At 36.9% G+C, this 24,646-nt stretch overlaps 1 protein-coding gene across 50 annotated transcripts in view; it reads left to right on the forward strand.

Moving 5' to 3' along the window:
• Positions 1–24,646, forward strand: part of FUT8 (fucosyltransferase 8) — a 367,612-nt gene that overhangs the window by 226,430 nt on the left and 116,536 nt on the right. For all 50 annotated transcript variants that reach the window (XR_014059426.1, XR_014059425.1, XM_081509992.1 and 47 more), the window contains one exon: positions 11,964–12,201. Coding sequence is in view for 48 of the 50 variants with exons in the window: in XM_081509992.1 (XP_081366118.1) it covers positions 11,964–12,201 (238 nt within the window). In the remaining 2 variants the exon portion in view is untranslated. The remainder of the gene's footprint in view (positions 1–11,963; positions 12,202–24,646) is intronic.

Below are 24,646 nucleotides of genomic sequence, written 5' to 3' on the forward strand. Positions count from 1 at the left end.
CTGACTTTTTGCAATCCCATGAACTGCAGCATGCCAGGCTTCCATGTCTTTCACTATCTCCTGCAATTTGCTCAAACTCATGTCCATTGAGCCGGTGATGCCATCCAACCATCTCATCCTCTGTCGTCCCCTTCTCCTCCTGCCCTCAATCTTTCCCAGCATCAGGGTCTTTTTCAGTGAGCTGGCTCTTCACATCAGGTGGCCAAAGTATTAGAGTTTCAGTGTCAGTCCTTCCAGTGAATGTTAAGGTTGATTTCCTTTAGGATTGACTAGTTTGATCTTGCTGTCCAGGGGACTCTCAAGAGTCTACTCTGGCACCACAGTTTGAAAGCATCGATTCTTCAGCGCTCAGCCTTCTTTATGGTCCAGCTCTCACACCCATACATGACTGTGGGAAAAACCATAGCTTTGACTTTACAGACCTTTGTCAACAAAGTGATGTCTCTGCTTTTTAATATGCTATCTAGGTTTGTCATAGGTTTTCTTCCAAGGAACAAGCATATTTTAATTTCAGGGACCATCTGCAGTGATTTGGGAGGCCAAGTAAATAAGATCTGTCACTGTTTCCATTTTTTCCCATTTTTTCCCCATCTATTTGCCATGAAGTGATGGGACCAGATGCTATGATCTTAGTTTTTTGCATGTTGAGTTTTAAGCCAACTTTTTCACTCTCCTCTTTCACCTTCATTAAGAGGCTCTTTTAGTTCCTCTTTGCTTTCTGCCAGTAGGGTGGTGTCATCTGATATCTGAGGTTATTGATATTTCTCCCAGCAATCTTGATTCCAGCTTATGCTTCATCCAGCCTGGCATTTCACATGATGTACTCTGCATATAAGTTAAATAAACAGGGTGACAAAATACACCCTTGATGTACTCCTTTCCCAATTTAGAACCAGTCTGTTGTTCCACGTCCGGTTCTAACTGTTGCTTCTTGACCTTTATACAGGTTTCTCAGGAAGCAGGTAACGTGGTCTGATATTCCTGTCTCTCTTAAAAATCTATATTGTAGTTAATAATGTTTAACATCAATTTCCTGATGTTGATAATGTGTTGTGGATAAGTAAGATGTGTTCATTGAGGAAAGCTGTGTGGAAGGTACACGTTAACTACTGTTTTTGCAGTCTATTTTGGGTCTTAAATTATTTACAAATAAACATCAAAAAATGTAGAGTTAAAGATTTTTAAAAGTAAAGAAAATAACATGAATTGGTTAGAGCGTTGTTATACTGAGGCAGTGAAAAAAGTGATCTAAAGAGGTTTTTTAATTAAAGTAATAATAACTAAGGATTTCAAAGAAATTTCTATTCTGCTAATAGTAGATTCTCAGTGCTTGGCCAGCTACATGGAAAAGTGGGACAAAGCCTCTATCCAGGAGAAGTAGTAGCAAGATTTGACGTCTGGTTTAGTTATTGTTGATGGTTTGATTTAAAAATCAGTGAGGGACAAGTGCTGTAAGTATCGTTTCTACCCCAAAGAATGGCATTTTGCAGAGTGTAAGAGCTGGCTTAACAGTGTTAAGTTATTCTGACTTGTATTTAAAACAAAACAAAGCACATGAAACAGCCCTTGCACAAGAACAAAATCCAGCTACTGTTTCTCTTTTGTGTCTGCTAATCTATTTTAGTTTTGAATCCTATATAAGACACAGCTAACCTTTCTGGAGCTTGCCTTTATTTTTATCCTTCTTTCCCCTTCTTCCCTCTTCTTTTCCCACTCCCACCCCATTCCCTCAGCCCTCTAGCTTCCCTCCTTCTCTCTTCCCTTCTTCCTCTCTCTTCCCTTCTCCTTTTCTCTTCCCCCTTTCACATACTACTGCCTTCTCCCCCTTTTTCCTCTCTCCCTCTTTTTTTTTTTTTTTTAATAGAGACTATCTGCCAGTATCATCCCTGTATTTTGATTTTGAGGAGGAAAGCCCCATGAGTCTTGTTAAGTAAAAATAATGGTGGATGGAAGGGCTTTCCGAAATTCAACCTTAATTTTGTAAAGCATGCTAGTTTTAACCTGACCAGTTCAGGTGGTTCTGAGACCTGGGAATCAAGCTGTAAACTTAAGAAGAAATATTGAAGGTACTTGAGGAAATTCATCTTCTACGCATTCATGTAGGATTGGCAGAATCAGGCTCCTCAGATAACAACTTTTCCTTTCTAGCCTTGAAGGGAGTTGTGTTTACATTCGATTTTGAATGAGAGAATTAAGCCTGGATGTATCTCATTTTTTCTGTCTTTCCTCTGTGGCCCTTATGGAAGCAGACAGGAACCTTAGGAACCTAAGGTTGCCCTGGTGTACTGAACTTGACACAGAGGTCTTTTAGGGACTACCTGGAATACCCAGAGGTGACAGGACACTGTCTCAGAGACTATCAGTGGAAGAAATTCTCCACTTTGTTGCTTTCTACTGGATCTGTAGAATTTCCATCTTTTTAAAAATGATTTTCAGACATTCAATAGAGATTTCTAGGCAAAGGGCAAAAGTTTAAAAAATCCTTCTAAAGTAAGCCAATTACTGGCTTTACTTACCAAGAAGAGCTTTCCTCCTCTATAACTGTGTAATAACTACCTACCTTTTGCTTCAGTCTATCAGGATAACAGTCTGTGAACTGTGTATCTTGATCTCTTACTCTTAAAATGTTACAAAATACCCACAGGGAAATTGATTTCCTGAAGCACTGGGTGGCCTACTTGTGGGTAGCTAGTTTTTTCCTTACTATTAATATTTACAACAGATTGTTCTTCACTGTGTGTATGCGCTCAGTCTTTTCCAACTCTTTTCAGCCTTATAGACTGTAGCCCTCCAGGATCTTCTGTCCGTGGAATTTTCCAGGCAAGAATAGTGGAGAGGGTTGCCATTTCCTACTCCAGGGGATCTTCCCGACCCAGGGATCAAACCCATGTCTCCTGCATTGGCAGGCATCTAGAGGTGTGAAAAGCACACCTCAATACTACCTTAACTTTGCTATGAAAATATTCTTAATATGTTAAAAGACAATGATTTCCGGTGTTGGCTTTTGAAAATGAGAATGCTTTTTAGCTTTCTCTTTCATGGTTAACTCTGCCCAGAGTCTTTAATTTAATTACCACTATACAGTACTTTAATTCTGCTGTTACCTTCATTATGTTCTCTGCTTTGGTTTCTGAAAATAATTTTAGAGAAATAAAAGCAAATTGTTTCCAGTACAATGAAGTGTTTTCACCACACTATTAATGAATCTTTTCTTCATTACCACCACAAACCTAGATGTTGCAAATGTTTTTAAATAAGCAAATTAAAAACTATTTAGTCTTGTGATTATAGTAAACAAAGAGCACAATAAAATTTAACTTATCTGACTCAGTCCTCTAGTTTTTACTGACCTTCTGGTCCCATCACTTCACGGGAAATAGATGGGGAAACAGTGGAAACAGTGCCAGACTTTATTTTTTTGGGCTCCAGAATCACTGCTGATGGTGACTGCAGCCATGAAATTAAAAGACGCTTACTCCTTGGAAGGAAGGTTATGACCAACCTAGATAGCATATTTAAAAGCAGAGACGTTACTTTGCCAACAAAAGTCCGTCTAGTCAAGGCTATGGTTTTTCCAGTGGTCATGTATGGATGTGAGAGTTGGACGGTGAAGAAAGCTGAGCGCCAAAGAATTGATGCTTTTGAACTGTGGTGTTGGAGAAGACTCTTGAGAGTCCCTTGGACTGCAAGGAGATCCAGTCAATCCATCCTAAAAGAGATCAATCCTGGGTGTTCATTGGAAGGTCTGATGTTGAAGCTGAAACTCCAATACTTTGGCCACCTCATGCGAAGGGTTGACTCATTGGAAAAGACCCTAATGCTGGGTAGGATTGGGGGCGGGAGGAGAAGGGGACGACAGAGGATGAGATGGTTGGATGGCATCACCGACTCAATGGACATGGGTTTGGATAGACTCCAGGAGTTGGTGATGGACAGAGAGGCCTGGCGTGCTGCAATTCATGGGGTTGCAAAGAGTCGGACATGACTGAGCGACTGAACTGAACTGAACTGAACTTTATTGGAAATAGGAGCTATCTGTTGTTTAATTCCTCCCTATAGAAGTAATGTTATTAGAGAGAAACTGGAAGCTTTCCCATGGTTTTGATTCTTAAGTGTAAGACTTGAAACTGTAAAACAAATAGAAGAAAACAGAGGGGAAAAGCTCTTTGAGATTGGTCTTGGCAGTGATTTTTTTCAGATACGACACCATAAGCCCAAGAAGCAACAACAAATCAATAAGTGGGACAATATAAAACTAAACTTCTGCACATCAGAAGACATATGAGGCGTCAACAGGTATATGCAAAGGTGCTCAATATTCCTAATATTAGGAAAATGCAACTCAAAACCATGATAAGCCAGATCACCTTATAATTGTTAGAATGGCTATCATCAAGAAAGACAAAAGATAGTAAATGTTGTGGAGTATGTGGAGAAAAGAAAACCTTTATGCCCATTCCTATTGGTGGAAATGTAAATTGGTATAGCCATTATGGAAAACAAGATGTTCCTCAAAAAATTAGAAATAGAACTACCATATGACTCCAGCAATCCCACTTCTGAGTAAGTATCTGAAGAAAATAAAATCAGTGTCTCAAAGAGATATTTGTACACACATGTTCATTTCATCATTATTCACAATAGCCAAGATATGGCAACAACCTATGGTTCTGTCAGTGGAGGAAGGGATAGAGAAAGTGTGTGTATATACAAACAGCAATGGAATATTTTTCAGCCATAGTAAAAGAGAAAATCCTGCTATTTACAACAGCATGGATGAACCTGAAGGACACTATGGTAAATGACATATGACACAAAAAGACACATACTACAAATGCTCACATATATGTGCAATCTAAAAAACTCAAATTCATGTAAGCAGAGAGTAGAACAGTAGTTACCAAAGTCAGGAAGATGGGGAAAGTGGAGATGTTGATCAGATGGTACAAAAGTTCAGTTACCTGGGATGAATAGATTCTAAAGAGTTAATGTACAGCATGGTAACTGTAGTTGTTAATACTATATTGTGTACTTGAAATTTGCTAAGAGAGTTGATCTTAACTGTTCTCCCCACCAAAAACTAAATTGTAACTGTGTGAGATGATGGATATGTTAATTAATTTAACTTTGGTGATCATTTCAGTGTTTACATATTTTAAAGCATCCTATTGTACACCTTAAATATATTCAGTTCTTACTTGTCAAGTAGACATTCATGAAGCTGAGAAAACAATGACCAGTTAAATGCTGTGAGCCCGCACTTTCCACTGCTTCTTTTGTTGAAGACTTCATGGGGAGGGGACAGATAAGAGCACTGAGCAATGGATCAAGACCTGAATTCTAAATTTTGGCTTGCCACCAATTAGTATATTTTTGTGACAATGGATTTGACATCACCTTTGTCTTGTACATGCAGTCCTGTTGAACTAATAGTTATTGAGCACTTATTCTTTGCAAGAGATGCCTTGGAGATATATCCAGTTTATATTGACTAAATGCTTTTGTTTGTTGTTGATTTAGCCTTTTTCTACGTGTTTTGGTCCAGGAAATTACACTGTGACTGGAAAATTTTCCTTTGAAGAGGCTTTTATTTATATGGAAAATCTAAATAGTGTTGGCAGAAGGTTTTATCTGTGATTTAAAAGCCATAGAATTGATACTATTTTGTAATATTACATCAATTCTCAATTACTACTAATTTACTAAGTGAAGGAAGTAGAAATCTCTCAATCCTAGCAGTGCATAAGTCATATAATAATGCTTATATTTTACTAGTTGATTCAAAATTATTCTTTTTTTTTTAGCAAAATAGAAATTGAACTGGCTTCCTAATTAAACTGGCTCTTCACATCCCAGAGTTTTTGTGTTGTAACCCAAGTAAAATAAGTATTTTAGCATTTTGATGGTGCCTTTAGTGAATTAGTAATCATGTAGGCTTAAGAGATGCTGTTTTCTTTAAGATACTGTATTAGTTAGAGGAATATTGATTTAAATATGCTTCCCAATGTTTATTTACAGGACAGTGAAAGCAAATGCAGATTTCAGTTCTGTTGAGATAGGGTCATTCTTAGAAAGTAAGAGTGTCAGAAGAAATGCCTCAGGTAGTATTTAAAAAAAAAAGAGCTGAACAAAAGGAATAAAGAAGAACTCTGTTTTATCTCAAGTCCTTATTTCTTATATGCACTGTGGTAACAGCTTTACTGCAGAATTATAACTGTAAAATTGTTACATAACATTGTTAGCTTATAAGGGCCCGTGATTGGGCCACCTCATAGCACTAAATACAAATAGTATGGCATTTATCCAGTGCAGAGTAATGTCTCTTGAGATTATGAGGATAAATGAGATAGTATATTTGAATTAGCTTAGAGAGTATACATGTATTTTAGTCTCATATTATCTCTGAGATAGAAGAATGGGTGAGCAGGGAGAGGTTATGGAGAGAGGTAATTTTTATCTCAATTATACATTACCAAATTGAAGCAAAATCACAAAATTGAATTTGTAACAGAGCTTGAATTAGAAAAAACTTGTATCTTAAACCTCTCTGCAATTTTTCAAGTAGAACACGATGTCTTAAGTAATTTTGACAAATTTACCTCCTATTCTGAAACTTAAATAACATCATCGTTGAAAGGAGCAAGAATACACGTGTCTATTGATGAGTCTGACTTTAAGAAGACCTGGTGTACAAAACCCTACATTATAAATATAATTTATAGAGTTTGTAAAGTAATTTCACTTTGCCCTTCACAATTATTCTTTGCATTATGGGCTTCCATTGAATAATGGAAAAAGCACATTTACTTAGCATTTCACAAACACAATAAATTATATCTTAAAGGTCTATTTTAAATGCAGTTTTAGTCATAACCCTTTCAGTCCAGCTGAAAGTGATTTTTCCCTCTTCTGTTCCTTAATTCCTTGTTTACCACGATCTTAAAATATTTAAATTGTCTACTATTGTGGTTATTTATGTGTAGAATTTCTTATTCTATTGGATTGTCATATCCCATGTTTCCTTGTATACAGTAAGTGCTTAATAAATATTTATTAAATGAACGAAGTTTCACCTATACTTGATCACTCAGTGATAATCAAGGCAAAAGGAGGGAGAAGTAAGACTGTCTCCCAGGGGACTTATGGGGGAACATTTTTATTCTATATTTCCCCATCTCCCACTCACCAACAAGAATTGCTTCTTAGTGAGCCTCCATCTGCTGGAAGTGCATCATATTCCAAGTGTGTGCATGTGGTGTGTGTGTGTGTGAGAGAGAGAGAGAAAGGGAGATAGGGAATGAGAGAGGGAGAGATGAGTGGAGGGAGCAGCATAAAACCATAAGGAGGGGAAAAAGCAAAAGAATCACAGCGTAGAACAGAATTATCTGCCTGCATTTTGGCATTCGTAGTAGAGAAATATAGAAGAGAGTGCATTAGGCACACGAGAAGCAAACAAAAAACATATTTTATCATCAGAAATAGCTACCCTGATAGAATGATAACATGATTAAAGTAAAGCTTTTAGTAATGAAGCCCATCTCTATATTCTTGCTTACAAATGAGACATACACACTTCAAGTTTTTTTGCAGATATCAACAGAAAAGTCTAAAACCAGGATCAGTGGTAATTGACAAAGTCTGTTTAATAAGAAATTCGGAGATTATGTATATGAATGTATGTATGTATAACAATGGCTCTGTTTCACTTTTATAGAATTCCATAAATCTCTTTATTTGTTGCTACTTCGTAACAGTGGTGGATAACAAAGACTTAGCTCTGATAAGGGGTTTTCTTTCTTTCTTTTTTTTTTTTAATTTATTTATTTTAGTTGGGGGCTAATTACTTTACAATATTGTAGTGGTTTTTGCCATACTTTGACATGAATCAGCCATAGGTTTACATGTGTTCCCTGTCCTGAACCCCCCTCCCACCTCCCTCCCCATCCCATCCCTCTGGGTCATCCCATTGCCCCAGCCCTGAGCATTTGTCTCATGCATTGAACCTGGAATGGTGTTCTGTTTCACATATGATAATATAAATGTTTCAATGCTATTGTCCCAGAACGTCCCACCCTCACCTTCTCCCTCAGAGTCCATAAGACTGTTCTATGCATCTGTGTCTCTTATTCTGTCTCGCATATAGGGTTATCATTACCATCTTTCAAATTCCATATATATGCATTAGTATACTGTATTGTTGTTTCTCTTTCTGGCTTACTTCACTCTGTATAATGGGCTCCAGTTTCATCCATCTCAGTAGAACCGATTTAAATGTATTTTTTTAATGGCTGAGTAATATTCCATTGTGTATATGTACCACAGCTTCCTTATCCATTAGTCTGCTGATGGACATCTAGGTTGCTTCCATGTCCTGGCTATTGTAAACAGTGCTGCGATGAACATTGGGGTACACGTGTCTCTTTCAATTCTGGTTTCCTCGGTGTGTATGCCCAGCAGTGGGATTGCTGGGTCATATGGCAGTTCTATTCCCAGTTTTTAAAGGAATCTCCGCACTGTTCTCCATAGTGGCTGTACTAGTTTGCATTCCCACCAACAGTGTAAGAGGGTTCCCTTTTCTCCACACCCTCTCCAGCATTTATTGCTTGTAGACTTTTAGATAGCAACCATTCTGACTGGTGTGAAATGGTACCTCATTGTGGTTTTGATTTGCATTTCTCTAATAATGAGTGATGCTGAGCATCTTTTCATGTGTTTGTTAGCCATCTGTATGTCTTCTTTGGAGAAATGTCTGTTTAGTTCTTTGGCCCATTTTTTGATTGGGTCGTTTATTTTTCTGGAATTCAGCTGCAGGAGTTGCTTGTATATTTTTGAGATTAATTGTTTGTCTGTTGCTTCGTTTGCCATTATTTTCTCCCATTCTGAAGGCTGCCTTTTCACCTTGCTTATAGTTTCCTTTGTTGTGCAAAAGCTTTTAATTTTAATTAGGTCCCATTTGTTTATTTTTGCTTTTATTTCCAATATTCTGGGAGGTGGGTCATGGAGGATCCTGCTGTGATTTATGTCGGAGAGTGTTTTGCCTATGTTTTCCTCTAGGAGTTTTATAGTTTCTGGTCTTATGTTTAGATCTTTAATCCATTTTGAGTTTATTTTTGTGTATGGTGTTAGAAAGTGTTCTAGTTTCATTCTTTTACAAGTGGTTGACCAGTTTTCCCAGCAGCACTTGTTAAAGAGATTGTCTTTTCTCCATTGTATATTCTTGCCTCCTTTGTCGAAGATAAGGTGTCCATAGGTGCATGGGTTTATCTCTGGGCTTTCTATTTTGTTCCATTGATCTATATTTCTGTCTTTGTGCCAGTACCATATTGTCTTGATGACTGTGGCTTTGTAGTAGAGCCTGAAGTCAGGCAGGTTGATTCCTCCAGTTCCATTCTTCTTTCTCAAGATTGCTTTGGCTATTCGAGGTTTTCTTATATAAGGTTCCTTTCCATCAGAATAAGTCCCTGTCCATCTCACAGTTGTTGCTTTGTTTACCTATTATATATCTGCTTTTTTTTTTCTAGATATTTATTCCGATGAGCCTAATCTTGTGTTAGAACATAAACTTTTTCTGTTTCTTGCTATCTCTCTCTTTTTTTCTGAATATTTTATGAACAAGACCCTTTGAATTTTGCAGACTTTTAAATATCATTTTGGTTAAAAAAGGGGGGTGGCTATAGCTCTGAGTCTTTTCAGTGTTTTGTCTAACTATTATCATTCCAAACAGCCATTCATTTTCTCTTATCACTCTCTGCCTTAGAGTCTTCCATTGGTTACATGTATATGTGGGCCTTTCTCATTCCAAAACCAAACATAATAGACTTTTTTCCCTTTCTCTGTGTTATCTTTGACATTACAGAAAGATTTAATATATTCTGTCACCAGCTTACTTGGAGACACATTAAGACTCTTGAATTATGTTTCATTTCATAAATTATCCTCTTTTCCTTAGACTTCAGTTCTTGAAACATTGGGTTCTAATTAAACTCTTTTCTCAAGAAATACAGATATATTTTTTAATGTAGATGTGAGTCTTCTTTTCAGCAAAAAAATTTACAATTTGAAAACTAAAGGTCAGATGTTTTAATTATTGTATTCCTTTACTCTTTTTTCCTTAAAAAATGAAAACTAATATAAGATATAATATGGAAAACTGGTTGTGAGGTATGTGGGATCTCTGTACTAACTTTGCAATAATTCTGTACATCTCAAAGCAGTTCTAAAAGAAAATGTTTATTGAAAAATATGTGAAGGGCATTTTCATTCATATGAATTTCAGAAACATTCAGGGTATTTTATTTCTTACAAATCATGAAAAATCTAATACTCTTGCTCTCTTAACTATTGAATTAATAATAAAGCTTTGAATCAGTTTTAGAACATTATTTACTCCCAGATCTTTGTATAATATTGTAAGAAAGTAAATGATAAATTGGTCGCCCGACATCAGACCCCCTCTGTTCCTCTCAAATCTTCTGTGGCTGAAGTGGGAATCTTTATAGCCTGAGGAGTCTGTCCATGAGTTTAGTCTCAAGCAAAGAGAATCAGCAACTCTAGAACTTGATTGAGGAAACAGCATTGACCACATCTTGCTGAATTTTATCTTGGCTTTCTTGAATTCTTAAGGGGTCTAACACTTTTCAAGACTCTTGATGATACAGGTTCTTCTTTGATCTGAAAGGACTAGCCTGCAGTGGCATATCTGAATAGGAAAGATAATTCTGAAAGTAATTGTGCATTTTCCCTTCTCAGCTTTCCCCTCCCCTCCCCGAATCATTTTATAGCCTAATCATCCTAGCTTTTGTTTCTAGGGCTCTACTTGACATGACAAGTATGATGATGACATGACAAGATGATTCCCTAGAAAATAGTTGTAGATTTGTGGTTTGACAGCTGCTTTATTAAAGGCTGATATAAATTGAGAACTGATTACCTTGCTTATTGCTGTGTGGAAGAAAAGACACTGTTCCTGAAAGTACACATCCTTTCTCTCCCGGACCTGCAGACAGAATAGCTTGAAAATTTTCTCAGGCTAAGGAGTCCTTGCCAAAACAAATTTTTATTTGAAGAACTATGCTGCCTAGGGTATTTATAAACAGCCCAAATGAATTACAATGGGACTGAAACCTTAGAATGGGAAAAAAGAATTTTTCATATTTGCTTAACCCCACTGGACTCATTCTTAGATAATACAAATAATATTAAAGTGTTTTAACCACTTGCTAGTCATCTTATATCAAAGTATATAAATAAGAAAAAATGGATCGCCTGATTAAAAATTGACATAACACATGCTCAATATATCTGATATGAAGCATGTTCTACATTTTATTTTGAAAATTACCAATAACATCAATTTTGTTTTCTTAAAATCCCATGACTGATATTTTTTAACTGTTGAACTCAGGTATCCTTTTACAGTATTCAGTGGCTTTACTTCCATAATGAAAAAGTCCATTTTGTTGGTGACGTCTCGAAATCTGGGATAGGTAGAATTATTAGATAAATTATAGTTTTTCCTTTAAGATAATTTGAGTTTCATCTGTGCAGGTAATAAGCTCAGAATGCTGAAGTGCAGCTGGAGTAAACGAACTATTTTGCTCCTTTTATAAAGATTTCAATGTGTGCAACTTTGAATTCAAAGAGGATCATACTTGCATGTTCCGAGTGATAGAGAAGTGAAAGAGTGTTTTTTGGTTTTTTATTATGTAACTGCTTAATTTCACATTTGTTGGTGATGTTTCTGAAGTAACTGGTCTTTTTCACTGCCATCTCCGTAAGTACGCACGTAAAATTTTCAGTGGATTCTTTGAAATCTAATCTTAAAAACTAAATTCCTCGCTTAATAAGATACACTAGACTGGTCCTAGCTTATTATATTGATTTTTGACATTTGCCACCTACAAAGAGAAGTTGACCTCTGCATGTAGTGTATTGTCGCCTTTGTCTCTCTTCCTTACTGACAGAACCCCAAGGACTGCAGCAAAGCCAAGAAGCTGGTGTGTAACATCAACAAAGGCTGCGGCTATGGCTGCCAGCTCCACCACGTGGTCTACTGCTTCATGATCGCATATGGCACCCAGCGGACACTCATCTTGGAATCTCACAATTGGCGCTATGCTACGGGAGGGTGGGAAACTGTGTTCAGACCTGTGAGTGAGACCTGCACAGACAGATATGGTGTCTCCACTGGACACTGGTCAGGTAAGAAGCCTGTGCAACTTGTCATCTCTCTGGGTTGAACTACTGCGTAACTAAGTTATCGGATTTCTACTTACAACCTTATGGATCATAGTATTTTTCTCTGCATTGTGAGTGCTATACATTATCCAGATAAAATCTGGAATAGTAACATTTTATTCACAAAGTGTTTCATGGTAAGTGTCTTACTTTTTGGCTGCACCACACAGCATGCAGGAATCTTAGTTCCCCAACCAGGAATTGAACCTGTACCCTCTGCCATGGAAGTGCAGAGTCCTAACCACCAGACTGCCAGGGAATTCCCTCATGATCAGTTTCATTTCTAATGTTCATTTTTATCTGGATCTAGCAAAATCACTACGTTTTTTCAAGGAACATAATTTATTATTTCAATGATGATGATGTACCTTCTCTTTTTGGGGTGCTTTCACATTATTGTACTCATTTGATCCTCATAATTATAGATTGCCGGTTCTCAGACTTAAGTATGCATGAGAATTATCTGGAAAGCTTCTTAAAATACTATTTTCTGATTCAGTAAGCCTGACACAGGGCCTGAAATTTGTATTTCTAACAAAGTTTCCAGGTTCAGGGACCATACCATGAGAACCACCTAGACAGTGCAGGTACCTTTATCTCCATTTTATAGTTGAGGACAATGAAGCCTAATTTATTTATGTGATTTTAATTTTATTCAGGAAACATTCAATGAGGAATAATGTGTTTAAGGTACAATGCTAGGCATGAGAAGAGAGGCAAAGATGAGCAAGAAATTTCTCTCCAAGGACTTGGTGATAGAAGGGATAGAGTATAGATAGAGTTTCTTACCACTAGTCTCTTCTACAGTGATGATCTTTAAATAAGGTCCAAAGTTGGGCTGCCTTTGTTAAAATCTTTGCTGTATCTTTTTGTAATCTTGGGCAAGTAAACTTAACCTAGGACTTCATTTCCTCATCTGTAAAATAAAGAGTAACAATTTACTTACCTCTTTGAGTTGTTGATAGGATTAAATGTACTAATATGTATAACGCACTTAGCACAGTACCTGACATATGAGCTCAAGTAATTGTTAGATGTCTTTAATAGCCTATATTCATTGAGTGCCAACAGTGTGACATATACGGAACTAAGTGATTAGGTGAAATGCGTAGTAAGTCAGTACACTATCTCTGCACTCACATCTTATGAGAAGTCTAATATTTTTCAAAATGCTGAGACATTTCAATTAATATAATTTCTTATGGAGCTGAGCACCTTTTTTCACACAACGTTAAAACACTAGATGTGAAATAAGAAGCTATGTCATTGGCAAAGTGAGTAACTTTAGTTCCTTTGTTTCTTTTTGCCTCCTTTGAGAAATACAGGTAATACTTCACAGAAGTGTCAAGAAAGTTAATTGGGTAATTTCTTCTATAAAATGCTTTAAGTTACTCTATAAAATGTCCTTTATGGATTTAAAATATCATCTTGTGATATGAATTTTGTCTTCTTTAGGAGCCTTATTCTGTATATCAGCATTTGTTTTTTCTTTGTAGCTCACTTCAAATTTTAAAGTGAACCTCTAATCTAAAATTTAGCTGAGCTTTAGTTTTGAGGTTTCCTCTTCCATTGATCCGGCTTCTCAGGTCACTCAGTGGTAAAGAATCTGCCTGCTGGTGCAGGAGACACAGGAGACATTCAATCTCCTGGAGGAGGAGATAGCAACCCACTCTGGTATTCTTGCCTGGAAAATCCCATGGACAGAAGAGCCTGGTGGGCTTCAGTCCATGGAGTCACAAAGAGTCAGACATGACTGAGCGACTGAACACATGTGCGCTTCCATTGATCTGGTCTGTGGTTTATAGCTGGTACACACAGATTAGGTGTCAAGGTTAGAAAGATACAGGAAAAGCAACTCTTATCAGTCTCACTGTGGCTAACTTGTTCATTTTGTGTACTTAGTTCAGTTTCAAGCTTCTTTGATTGTGGAAGCATATAGCCTGCAAAAAATAAGTTTCACTGTTTCAAAGGAGAGGGGGACAGGGAGGCCTGGCATGCTGCGGTTCGTGGGGTCGCAAAGAGTTGCACAGGACTGAGTGACTGAACTGACTGAACTTTATGAGTAGCAGTCAGTTAATTAAAAAAGTGAAAAGTTAGCCTCACTAGACTTACCAATTTAGTATATAAGTTGGCCGTGCCAATATGCTACAAGTAGTTATTTGGTTTGTTTGAGTGTAAGCCTTCCTTATATATTTTGTAGTCTGTAGTAGCAACTACAGAACATGAAGGTTAAAGATATAAAATATGAAGAAGGGAATGGCAACCCACTCCAGTATTATTGCCCAGAGAATTCCATAGACAGAGGAGCCTGGTGGGCTACAATCCATGGGGTCGGAAAGAATTGGACATGACTGAATGATTGAGACTTTCACTTTACTTTGAACAATACCTGTTATAGTAGACATGATATTATTGGAAAAGAGTCAATTGTATTTTTATGCACCTAAAAGCAATAGTTAGAAAATGTAGTTGCTTTTGCACAAAAAATATAATGTTCTCAGGAATAATAATTAACAAAAGCTAAGGACGACTGTTACGCTGGAAATTATAAAGTGCTATTGACAGCCAATAAAGATGACCAAAATAAATAGAAAAAAAAAGTGTATGTATATATATATATATATATAAAATAGACAACTAATGAGAACCTACTGTATAGCATATGGAAATCTACTTAATGCTCTGTTGTGATGTAAATGGGAAGGAAATCCAAAAAAGGGGGTTATATGTCCACATATGGCTAATTCACTTTGCTGTACAGCAAAAAATAACATTGTGAAGCAACTATACGCCAATAAAATATTTTGATGAAAAGGCTTGAATTTGAAACATTCAGAATTTCTTCATGTTACAGTTAAACAGACTCTCAAAATCATCCTTACTTTTTTTATGTGGACTCTAAGACCTGGTAGATACTAAGTGGCTTATCCACAATCACACAGCTTATAAGTGACAGAACTCTGGTTAATACATTCACTCTACCACCTCCAGTCTAAGTCCTTCCTAGCACGCTATTGTCAAATGCCTTACCTAGCAGAATAATGATTAGAAGCATAGAACTGTCTTTAATGTCTGGGAACTAAATAGTATGATGAATTTAATAACTATCCTCTTTCCTCCCTCTATCCTGTAACTTTTCCTGAATCTTTCATATAATTTTAGGTACTGAAGAGTTACCAGTGGTATTTTCTTCTTAGTCATTTGCTGTCCCTGATTAAAGAAATCATTTTATCATGGTATCATAGAAGTATAATTTTAATTAAATATATCTTTGCTTTTTTCACTACAGATACTGTATAAAATCATACATCTTTCTTCATGCTAATGAATTAACCTACGCCTGTTGGACATCTTTAATTAAACTAGTAGTTATTTTCAATGTTCTTTCAGAATTTATTATAAGTAAAATAATTTAAATGCTAATCTTATATCCAAAAGAAGAGGTTTATTTTAGAACCTGGAATACTTTAATTTTTATGAAAAGTATGATTGCCATCCACTTCTATGTCTGTTTATATACACTATCTATATATGTACTTTTGGAGGAGCTTATTTATAGAATTAGAGAAATCAGAATGAATTTTAATAAGCTCTTTGACATTAATCCTTCAGTTAACCATAAGTCAACTAAATCTGTTATTGTTCTGACTTGTACAAAGATTTATAGGATATTATGACACGACTGCCATGAAATTATTACTGTTTGTACTCACTTGATACGATGTGCCTGCAGGTGGAATTTGGTGATTTCTGTGCAAATCTGTCACCAGTATAGTAATTAGTATGCACATTTGATCATTTGAATAGCCAAATCATACCGTGTTGTAAGTTGAATTCTTTGTTTTTCCCCTTCATTTTTTTGTATTTGTATATGAAACCATATCCTTTGTAGTAAAATTTGGTTTGCTGCTGTTTAGTTGCTAAGTCGTTTCTGACTCTTTGTGATCCCATGGACTATATCCTGCCAAGCTCCTCTGTCCGTGGTATTTCCCAGGGAAGATACTGGAGTGGGTTGCCATTTCCTTCTCCAAAAATTTGGTTTAGTGAAGCAAAATATAAAAATTATGCTTCCAATTGAAAATAATTATCTTTCCTTGTTACCTATAGCTGTTATGTCAGTTCTAAAGTTGTTGATAAAATGGTCAGTTATTTTTCTATATTGCAAAATGTTTCCTAAACCTGAACTACATGTAGTAGACTTGATTCTTCCAAATAGATTCCTTATGATAATTTAGAATGGGAATCTTGGCATTTAATAGTTCGAAGTCTCTTTCAACAGTAATTGATCTGTTAAATTTTGTTGACTGTTTTAGGCTATGTATGACTACCTGTTTCCAAGATACTTTTCTAGTTGCTATTTACTCTTGAATACACTGATTTAGCAGTAGGGAACTTAAGCCATTTAAACTCAGTCCTCCATTATTTTTTTCCCTTCATATTCAGATGAGCAATTAAACCATTTGGGTGTTTTGCATTTCCTTCTCTTGTCTTTCATTGTCATAAATTGAACTGAATTACTTAATTTGATAAATCTAATTGAAAAACTTTCTTTTAAATGAAAATAATGACTAGTAAGAAACAGTGTTTATAAATATGAAAAAATTTAATGGCCTAGAGGTATCTGATTTAAGTGTATGTTTAGATAGATTGCTGCTTGCTTGAAAAAGTTGGCTTAAAGCTCAACATTCAGAAAACTAAGATCATGGCGTCCGGTCCCATTGCTTCATGGCAAATAGATGGGGAAATAGTGGGAACAGTGGCTGACTTTATTTTTCTGGGCTCCAAAGTCACTGCAGATGGTGATTGCAGCCATGAAATTAACAGACGCTTACTCCTTGGAAGGAAAGTTATGACCAACCTAGACAGCATATTAAAAAGCAGAGACATTACTTTGTCAACAAAGGTCCGTCTAGTCAAGGGTATGATTTTTCCAGTGGTCATGTATGGATGTGAGAGTTGGACTATAAAGAAAGCTGAGCACAGAAGAATTGATACTTTTGAACTGTGGTGTTGGAGAAGACTCTTGAGAGTCCCTTGAACTGCAAGGAGATCCAACCAGTCCATCCTAAAGGAGACTGGTCTTGGGTGTTGAAGCTGAAACTTCAATACTCTGGCCACCTGATGCGAAGAGCTGACTCACTTGAAAAGACCCTGATGCTGGGAAAGATTTAGGGCAGGAGGACAAGGGGACAACAGAGGATGAGATGGTTGGATGGCATCACTGACTCAATGGACATGAGTTTGGGTAAACTCCAGGAGTTAGTGATGGACAGGGAGGCCTGGCGTGCTGCGGTTCATGGGGTCGCAAAGAGCTGGACACGACTGAGTGACTGAACTGAACTGTGCTGCAAAAATATCTTTTATTTCTCTGTTTAGGTAATGTGAGGAAGAGGAGAGGTACTGGTCTATGAGTTTAACTGTGTCTGATCTCAGTTCTGTAGTTTTTAGCCTTCTGAACTTAAGCAGTTAATTATCACTTCTGAACCTCAGATTTGCTTTAATAAAGCCCATGATATTCAATACTTTTCTCCCTACCCATTTTTATGGGACTGTAGTTATAAAGGAGAAGGCAATGGCACTCCACTCCAGTACTCTTGCCTAGAAAATCCCATGGACGGAGGAGCTTGGTAGGCTGCAGTCCATGGGGTCGCGAAGAGTCGGACAGGACTGAGCGACTTCACTTTCACTTTCCACTTTCATGCATTGGAGAAGGAAATGGCAACCCACTCCAGTGTTATTGCCTGGAGAATCCCAGTGACGGCGGAGCCTGGTGGGCTACCATCTGTGGGGTCACACAGAGTCTGACACGACTAAAGAGACTTAGCAGCAGTAGCAGCAGTCATAAAGGAAAGTGATTAAGAGCTATAAAAGGTATTAAGATGATTTTCACACAGTTTCTTTTCATTGTCTGTGTTTGGTCCCCAAGTTTTAAAACAAAAATGTTGTAATGGAAGATATTATTAGATTATAATTTGCAAAAGGAAAAAAGTTATCCTTTATTCTGAGATGAAAACTAAGCCTTTATAAGGACTTCATAGACAGTTTTCCCTTTTAAAATTATGAAGTTACATGGAAAAATTGAAAGAGATCCAGAGAGGAGAAATAACTTCTGAGAATAACCTCTAAGCACTAGACTCACTCTGCTTAATAAACCCACCAATTAAACATAGTAAAATTCTGGACCAGTCAGATAGTCTCTCTGCAGCTGCCTTAATATTTTTTCTATACCATTATACCTGAGATAGAAGGTATACTCCTACCTATAACAGTGGCTCGCTATAATTAGTGATTTTAAAATTGGCTGTGTCTTTGGAAACGGGAAGGTGGTACAGGGAGATGATCTGAAGACTGAGCTAACTATCCCTACTTCAAGATTCTAATAGGTCTCTCTGCCCTGCACTCTACTCTTTTGACAACTACTGACTTAAACACATGTCATTTGCAGGTACATAAAGACTTTCATTTCATCCTTTGCAAGACTTCTTTTGCTGTTCATGGTCCACAAAAGAAAGGAAGATTTTTGTCTCAGGAATAAAAAATGCCAGTTAGAATATATGTGTATCTCAGAAGAACTCAAATTACCTTTCCCTCTGATACCTTCTTTATCTTCAGCTTCCCACCTGTGGAGAGAAAGAAATCTATGGTATCTTATTTATAGTTACGAAATACAGGAATAGAGAGCTGAAGCTTTGTCCACACAACAGTTTTGCCCAGAGTGCGCCCACATCTTAAACATGGCTGTCGATGTTTATTTCCATATTTGTCCTACAAATGCTTCTTATGTTGAGATATGAGTAAACATAGAGAAAGTGAGTCAGAGGTTTGCAAACTGCCAGGATAAACAGGGTACATTTTTCTGCACTGCCAATTTTATTTGCTAGTATGTAAGCTAAATCATTTTCAGATGATAAAACAAACAGGATATATAATTTTGATGAAGCATCAAATTCAATCCATAGGTTTAGTCCAGCCTTCATATCCTTAGTAGTAGAAGTTTACCCTCCTTTGCTGTTGAGAGCATTTTGAGGAAAACTTAAAGCAGTACCGTTCTGTTGCGTTGGCCAAAAGGTCTGTTCACATTTTCCCTAACATCTTGCAGAAGAACCCCAATGAACTTTTTGGCCAACCCAGTATATTTGCATTTTTTTAGCTATTTATCTTATCTTGAAGGCGATTACAGATGGCAGCAGGGCCTAGATCTTCTGGATTATTTACACAATGTCAACCACTTGACCAACACACAATAAATGTAATAAAAAAACAAAACCCATCTCTTTTGTGGTGGTGGTGGTTTAGTTGTTAAGTCATGTCCGACTTTTGCGACCCCATGGACTGTAGCCTGCCAGGCTCCTCTGTCCATGGGATTCTTCAGGCAAGAATACTGGAGTGGGTTGCCATTTCCTTCTCCAGGGGATCTTCTTGACCCAGGAATTGAACCCGGGTCTCCTGCATTGCAGGCATCTCTTCTGTATCCTGGTCCAATTTGACTGTTACCCTGCAAGCTGTGTGAGGCACTTTTACTAAATTTTCAATTTTTTTAAATGGTCTGTTGCTAAGAATGAATTGTTTTTAGCAATATATCCTGTCCCTTTTGTACAAAGATCCGGCAGAATGAGTTCAGAGATGAAAAGAGGTATGATTTAGGAAGCAGCAATACACAATTAGCATCAGAAGTCATTGTGGAGTGGAAATACTTTCATTGGAAAAGTTTTTGAAAAATCCTCTTAAGTCTCTTTAGAACCTACCCAAGTTTGCTAAAAATAGAATCCAGGCTCTCTAAATTTCCTGTGGGAACGTCTGGCCCCGACCTTGATACCTGTATCAGAAATTATCAGTGTTTTTGTAAGTACTTATACACCTTTTATGTTAAAAGTGTGTTCTTAAAATTTGCTGTAAATTGAATTGTTATAATTAACTTATGTTTTAAATATTCCAGTGGGACTATGTAAAGAATTCCAAAGGAAATCTTTTCATAAAGTAAAGACTCTTTTTTTCTAATATGAGCTCTTAGTCCCCTGGCTCTCTTTCTTCTTCTCCCTCTCATATTCTCTTTAAAATGCAATCAATTGATTACATTGTGATAAGAGTCTTATTTGTTTACAGTCTGTAGATCACATTCAAGTTTAGAATGATTCTATAATTAAGATAATTGTTGAAATGCTAAAGAAAGCTAAATGCCTACTAACCTTTTTGGCAAGTTTTATGTGCCAGAGCTCTAAGTATGATAGAAATCTAGAATTTCTTTCTCTCTCTTCCATTGGTTTTTATAGATTGTAGACTAATTCCATGGAGTCAGAAATAATAATAGGCCATCGTCTGTAGTGGAATTATACATACGTGAGTCACCTTCAAAAGCAGGGAAGTGCATTAGTCATCATGTAAAAATTTGAGTGTTTCTAGATGCTAAAGGGAATAAGATCCATCCTCTGCCCTTTAGGAACTTGCATTGAGTATGTTAAAACACAGAAATCTGTAAATGTGACAAAGGTAGGATATGTTAAGTGCCATAAGAAAGGTTTGGAATTTTGTGGGTCATCAGAAATCCAAGAAACTTTCTGGCTGAAGTATTAAAGACATCACTGGGAGTGAAAGTTATGACCAACCTAGACAGCATATTAAAAAGCAGAGATATTACTTTGTCAACAAAGGTCCGTCTAGTCAAGGCTATGGTTTTTCCAGTGGTCATATATGGATGTGAGAGTTGAACTATAAAGAAAGCTGAACGCAGAAGAATGGATGCTTTTGAACTGTGGTGTTGGAGAAGACTCTTGAGAGTCTCTTGGACTGCAAGGAGATCCAACGAGTCCATCCTAAAGGAGATCAGTCAGGGTGTTCATTGGAAGGACTGATGTTGAAGCTGAAACTCCAATAGTTTGGCCACCTGATGTGAAGAGCTGACTCACTTGAAAAGACCCTGATGCTGAGAAAGATTGAGGACAGAGGGAGAAGGGGACGACAGAGGATGAGATGGTTGGATGGCATCACTGACTCAATGGACATGAGTTTGGATAAACTCTGGGAGTTGGTGATGGACAGGGAGGCCTGGCGTGCTGCGGTTCATGGGGTTGCAAAGAGTTAGACACAACTGAGTGACTGAACTGAGCTGAACTGGGAGCGTAAGCTGGGCCTTTAAGGAATGGAGAAGGGCATAGTTTATAGGAACAGATCAGTGTCTTTGACTTGGAATCCAGACTGGTTCTATGTACCCTACAGAGTCATTATGAGGATTCAAAGTGATACTGTCTTTAACAGTTCTTTATATGTTCCAAATCACCCTGTTTGTTGTTACTATCACTTTGGTTTTATGGGAACAAAGCAGAATAGCCTAATTGGGTCATGGGATTTCAGCAGGGCTTCTTTTAAGAAAATTTAACAACCAACATTAATGAAACTTAGAAGCATTTGATGGCTTTTTGTGAAACTCGTTCAGAAATGTAAATAAAAAGAGAAGAGGGAAATTATGATAGAGGAGCAAGGTGAAGACATCCACCCCCTCCTTTGCTCATCCTCTCACTGAGAACCAGTTTAGCTCCACTGCAGTCCCAGCCCAATTGAATGTCATTCCTCCATTCCTCTGGGTTTTATCTCATTGGCCCAATGAAATTCCAGTGTCTAGGCTGATTAGGGACTAGAAATATGCTCCTGTCAAGGAGACCTAACCTTTTTCCCTTTAATTTGGGGGACTGTGTTGCCTTCTTAGCTAAAGCCATCGCTGACCCCAGTCACAACTTCCCTGACAAAACATTAGTCTTCTATTAGTTCTTTAGCTCTCCGAGCGGATGTGGAATAAAACATGCTGTCTTGGAGCGCTAATAAGTAGGTAATACTAAGGGAATCAAGAATTAATTGATTCATTTAATATTAAGAATACTGCTTCTACTGCCACATCTTGTCAGTCTTGATCCATGTGGTTCAGAATACCTAATAATAGGATTGACAAAAGTAGACCTTGCATTCTGTGTCCCCTTTTTTTCTAGATTATATTCAGTACCAACCATGGTGCCACCCATGCTGAGCGACTAACACAAATTTAGATGTTAGAATATATAGAGCAGTCCATATGCAGCATCCTTTGGAAATGTCTAGCCAGTAGTACCTGGATTGACTCTAGAAGGTCAGATAGTCTTTTAAGAATATGGTATCTGCGTTTTAAAGGGATGTAGTAGATCTGTTTCAGAGGAAAGATTATTATCTTATGGCTTGTCATGAATGACCATTTTAGAAGCTCCCATTTGTATTATATATATGTTAATAAGTGGACATTTAGTTCATTCACCTACTGTGTCTGTTGTACCTTTGTATCATGATTCCCACATTGATGGACATTTAAATTATTCATGTTTTTGCCATTATAAACAGATATATCTTTGAATACCTTTGTGTATGTCTCTTTGTTCATATGTGTTAGTTTCTCTAGGGCAGTGCTTATCAAACTTTTCCACATCATACTGTGTGTAGAAGATGTTTTTCCTGCCCGTATTACCACCTGGGAGATGATGACATATGGCAAAGCCACAGAGTTCTCTATGGCGGAGTGTTACAAATAAAATCTTATACTCTAAAAATGAGGCTAGGAGGCAGTCGTCCTCAGAGAAACTTAGCCCTCCACCTGTTTTGCAAATAAAGTTTCACTAGAACACAGCCACATCCATTTGTTAACATATTATCTATGACCGCTTTCATACTGCAGTGGCAGAGTCGAATAGTTGCAGTAGAGACCATCTGGCTGCAAAGCGTTAGTTAAGTGTTTACTCTGTAGCTTTTTACAAAAAAAGTTTGCTGACTCCTACTCTAAGATAATAATTACCAGATATATAGTTTCAACCATTGTAAATTTGTGAATACATTTTCTTTGGTCTTTTTCATGTACTTCTTAATTTGAGATATAAACAATTTATAGTAAACAGATCTTAAATGTATAATTCAATGAGTTTTGATAATGCAACCAACACCTCAGTCTGTTCAAGTCTTTTCTAATTCTTAAAATGGGGTTATATTTACTTTTTATTTTTAACTTATAGGAGGGGTGTGTGTATTCTAGATACAGATTCTTTATCAGAAACATAATTTACAAATATTTTCTCTCAGTGTTCATTTTCTTAATAGTATCTTTAGAAGATCAAAATTTTTAACTTTACTAAAATCCAGGTAATTGATTTTTTTTCTGTGACTATATAAATTGGTGCGTTTTGTGTTCTAAGAAATCTTTGCCTATCTTAAGATTGCGAAGATATTGTTTTATGTTTTCTTCCAGAAGCCTTATGCTTTTAGCTTTTATGTTTATGTCTGTGATCCCTTTCATATTGATTTTTGTGTGAAGTGTGAGGTAAGGGTTGAGGTTTATTGTTTTCTATATGTTATCCGTTGTTCCAGACTTACATGTTGAAAAACTGGCCTTTCAGTATCAAATCATCTTGGTGCCTTTGTCAAAAATCTATTGACAATGTATGGATCTATTTCTGCACTCTCTCTCTCTTCTGTTCTTTTTATATCTGTCTTTACTCCTTAAGTTTTTATCTTCTGTCAAATATTTTGCAACATATTGATTGGAAAGCTGTACATGTGCCTAGAAGTGTGTTGCTAGGTCATAGTGAAGTATATTTATCTCTAAGTTATCTTCATATCCCTAATCTCTCTCTGTCTCCTAACTATCCCCTTTGCTTTCAGAAGCTATCCCCTTTTAATCCATTCTCCAGCCTGCCAGCAGAGTGATAGTTCCAAAATTAAACATGACTTTGTTTCTTAAAAAGTTCCACGGCTGTGCAGTTTCTAGACAGATGCATATTAACTCCTTATTTAGAAAGCATAAAATTAAGCTCCTTCTTTTGTACTACCCACTTCTCAAAATTTGCCCTGGATTCCTGGTCTCATCAGCCCAACTACAAATTTATTCCTTCAAAGTTCTGTGCACTTTTATTTTATGCTGGGAACATACTTATTCTTTCTAGAAATCTTTCCTCTTTCATCCCATGAAATCCTGTTTATCTTTTAGTATCACTGCCTTTGTGATCTTTCTCTCCAGTTGACCTCATGTTCTCACTTAAGAATATAGTCTTTAAATAGATTGTTTACTTGTCTATTTAAGTATGTTGTGACTTTTTTGAGATTCTTGTCTGATTTGTTCTGTCCCCTTTTTACCTAATAATGCCTAGCCAATAATTGTTACTCAGTTGTTGTGGAGCCTTTTTTTTTTTTTTAATTAAATCACCTGTAAGCAAAATGAGGTAGCTTCCCTCATAGCTCAGTCGGTAAAGAATCTGTCTGTAATGCAGAAGACCCAAGTTCGATTCCTGGGTCAGGAAGATCCCTTGGAGAAGGAAATGGCAACCCACTCCAGTATTCTTGCCTGGAGAATTACGTGGACAAAGGAGCCTGGCAGGCTACAGTCTGTGGGGTCGAAAGAGTCGGA

This window comes from Giraffa tippelskirchi, chromosome 7 (genome assembly GCF_054371585.1).
Source record: "Giraffa tippelskirchi isolate mGirTip1 chromosome 7, T2T-mGirTip1v1.2.pri, whole genome shotgun sequence".
In the NCBI taxonomy this organism is placed as follows: Eukaryota; Metazoa; Chordata; class Mammalia; order Artiodactyla; family Giraffidae; genus Giraffa; species Giraffa tippelskirchi.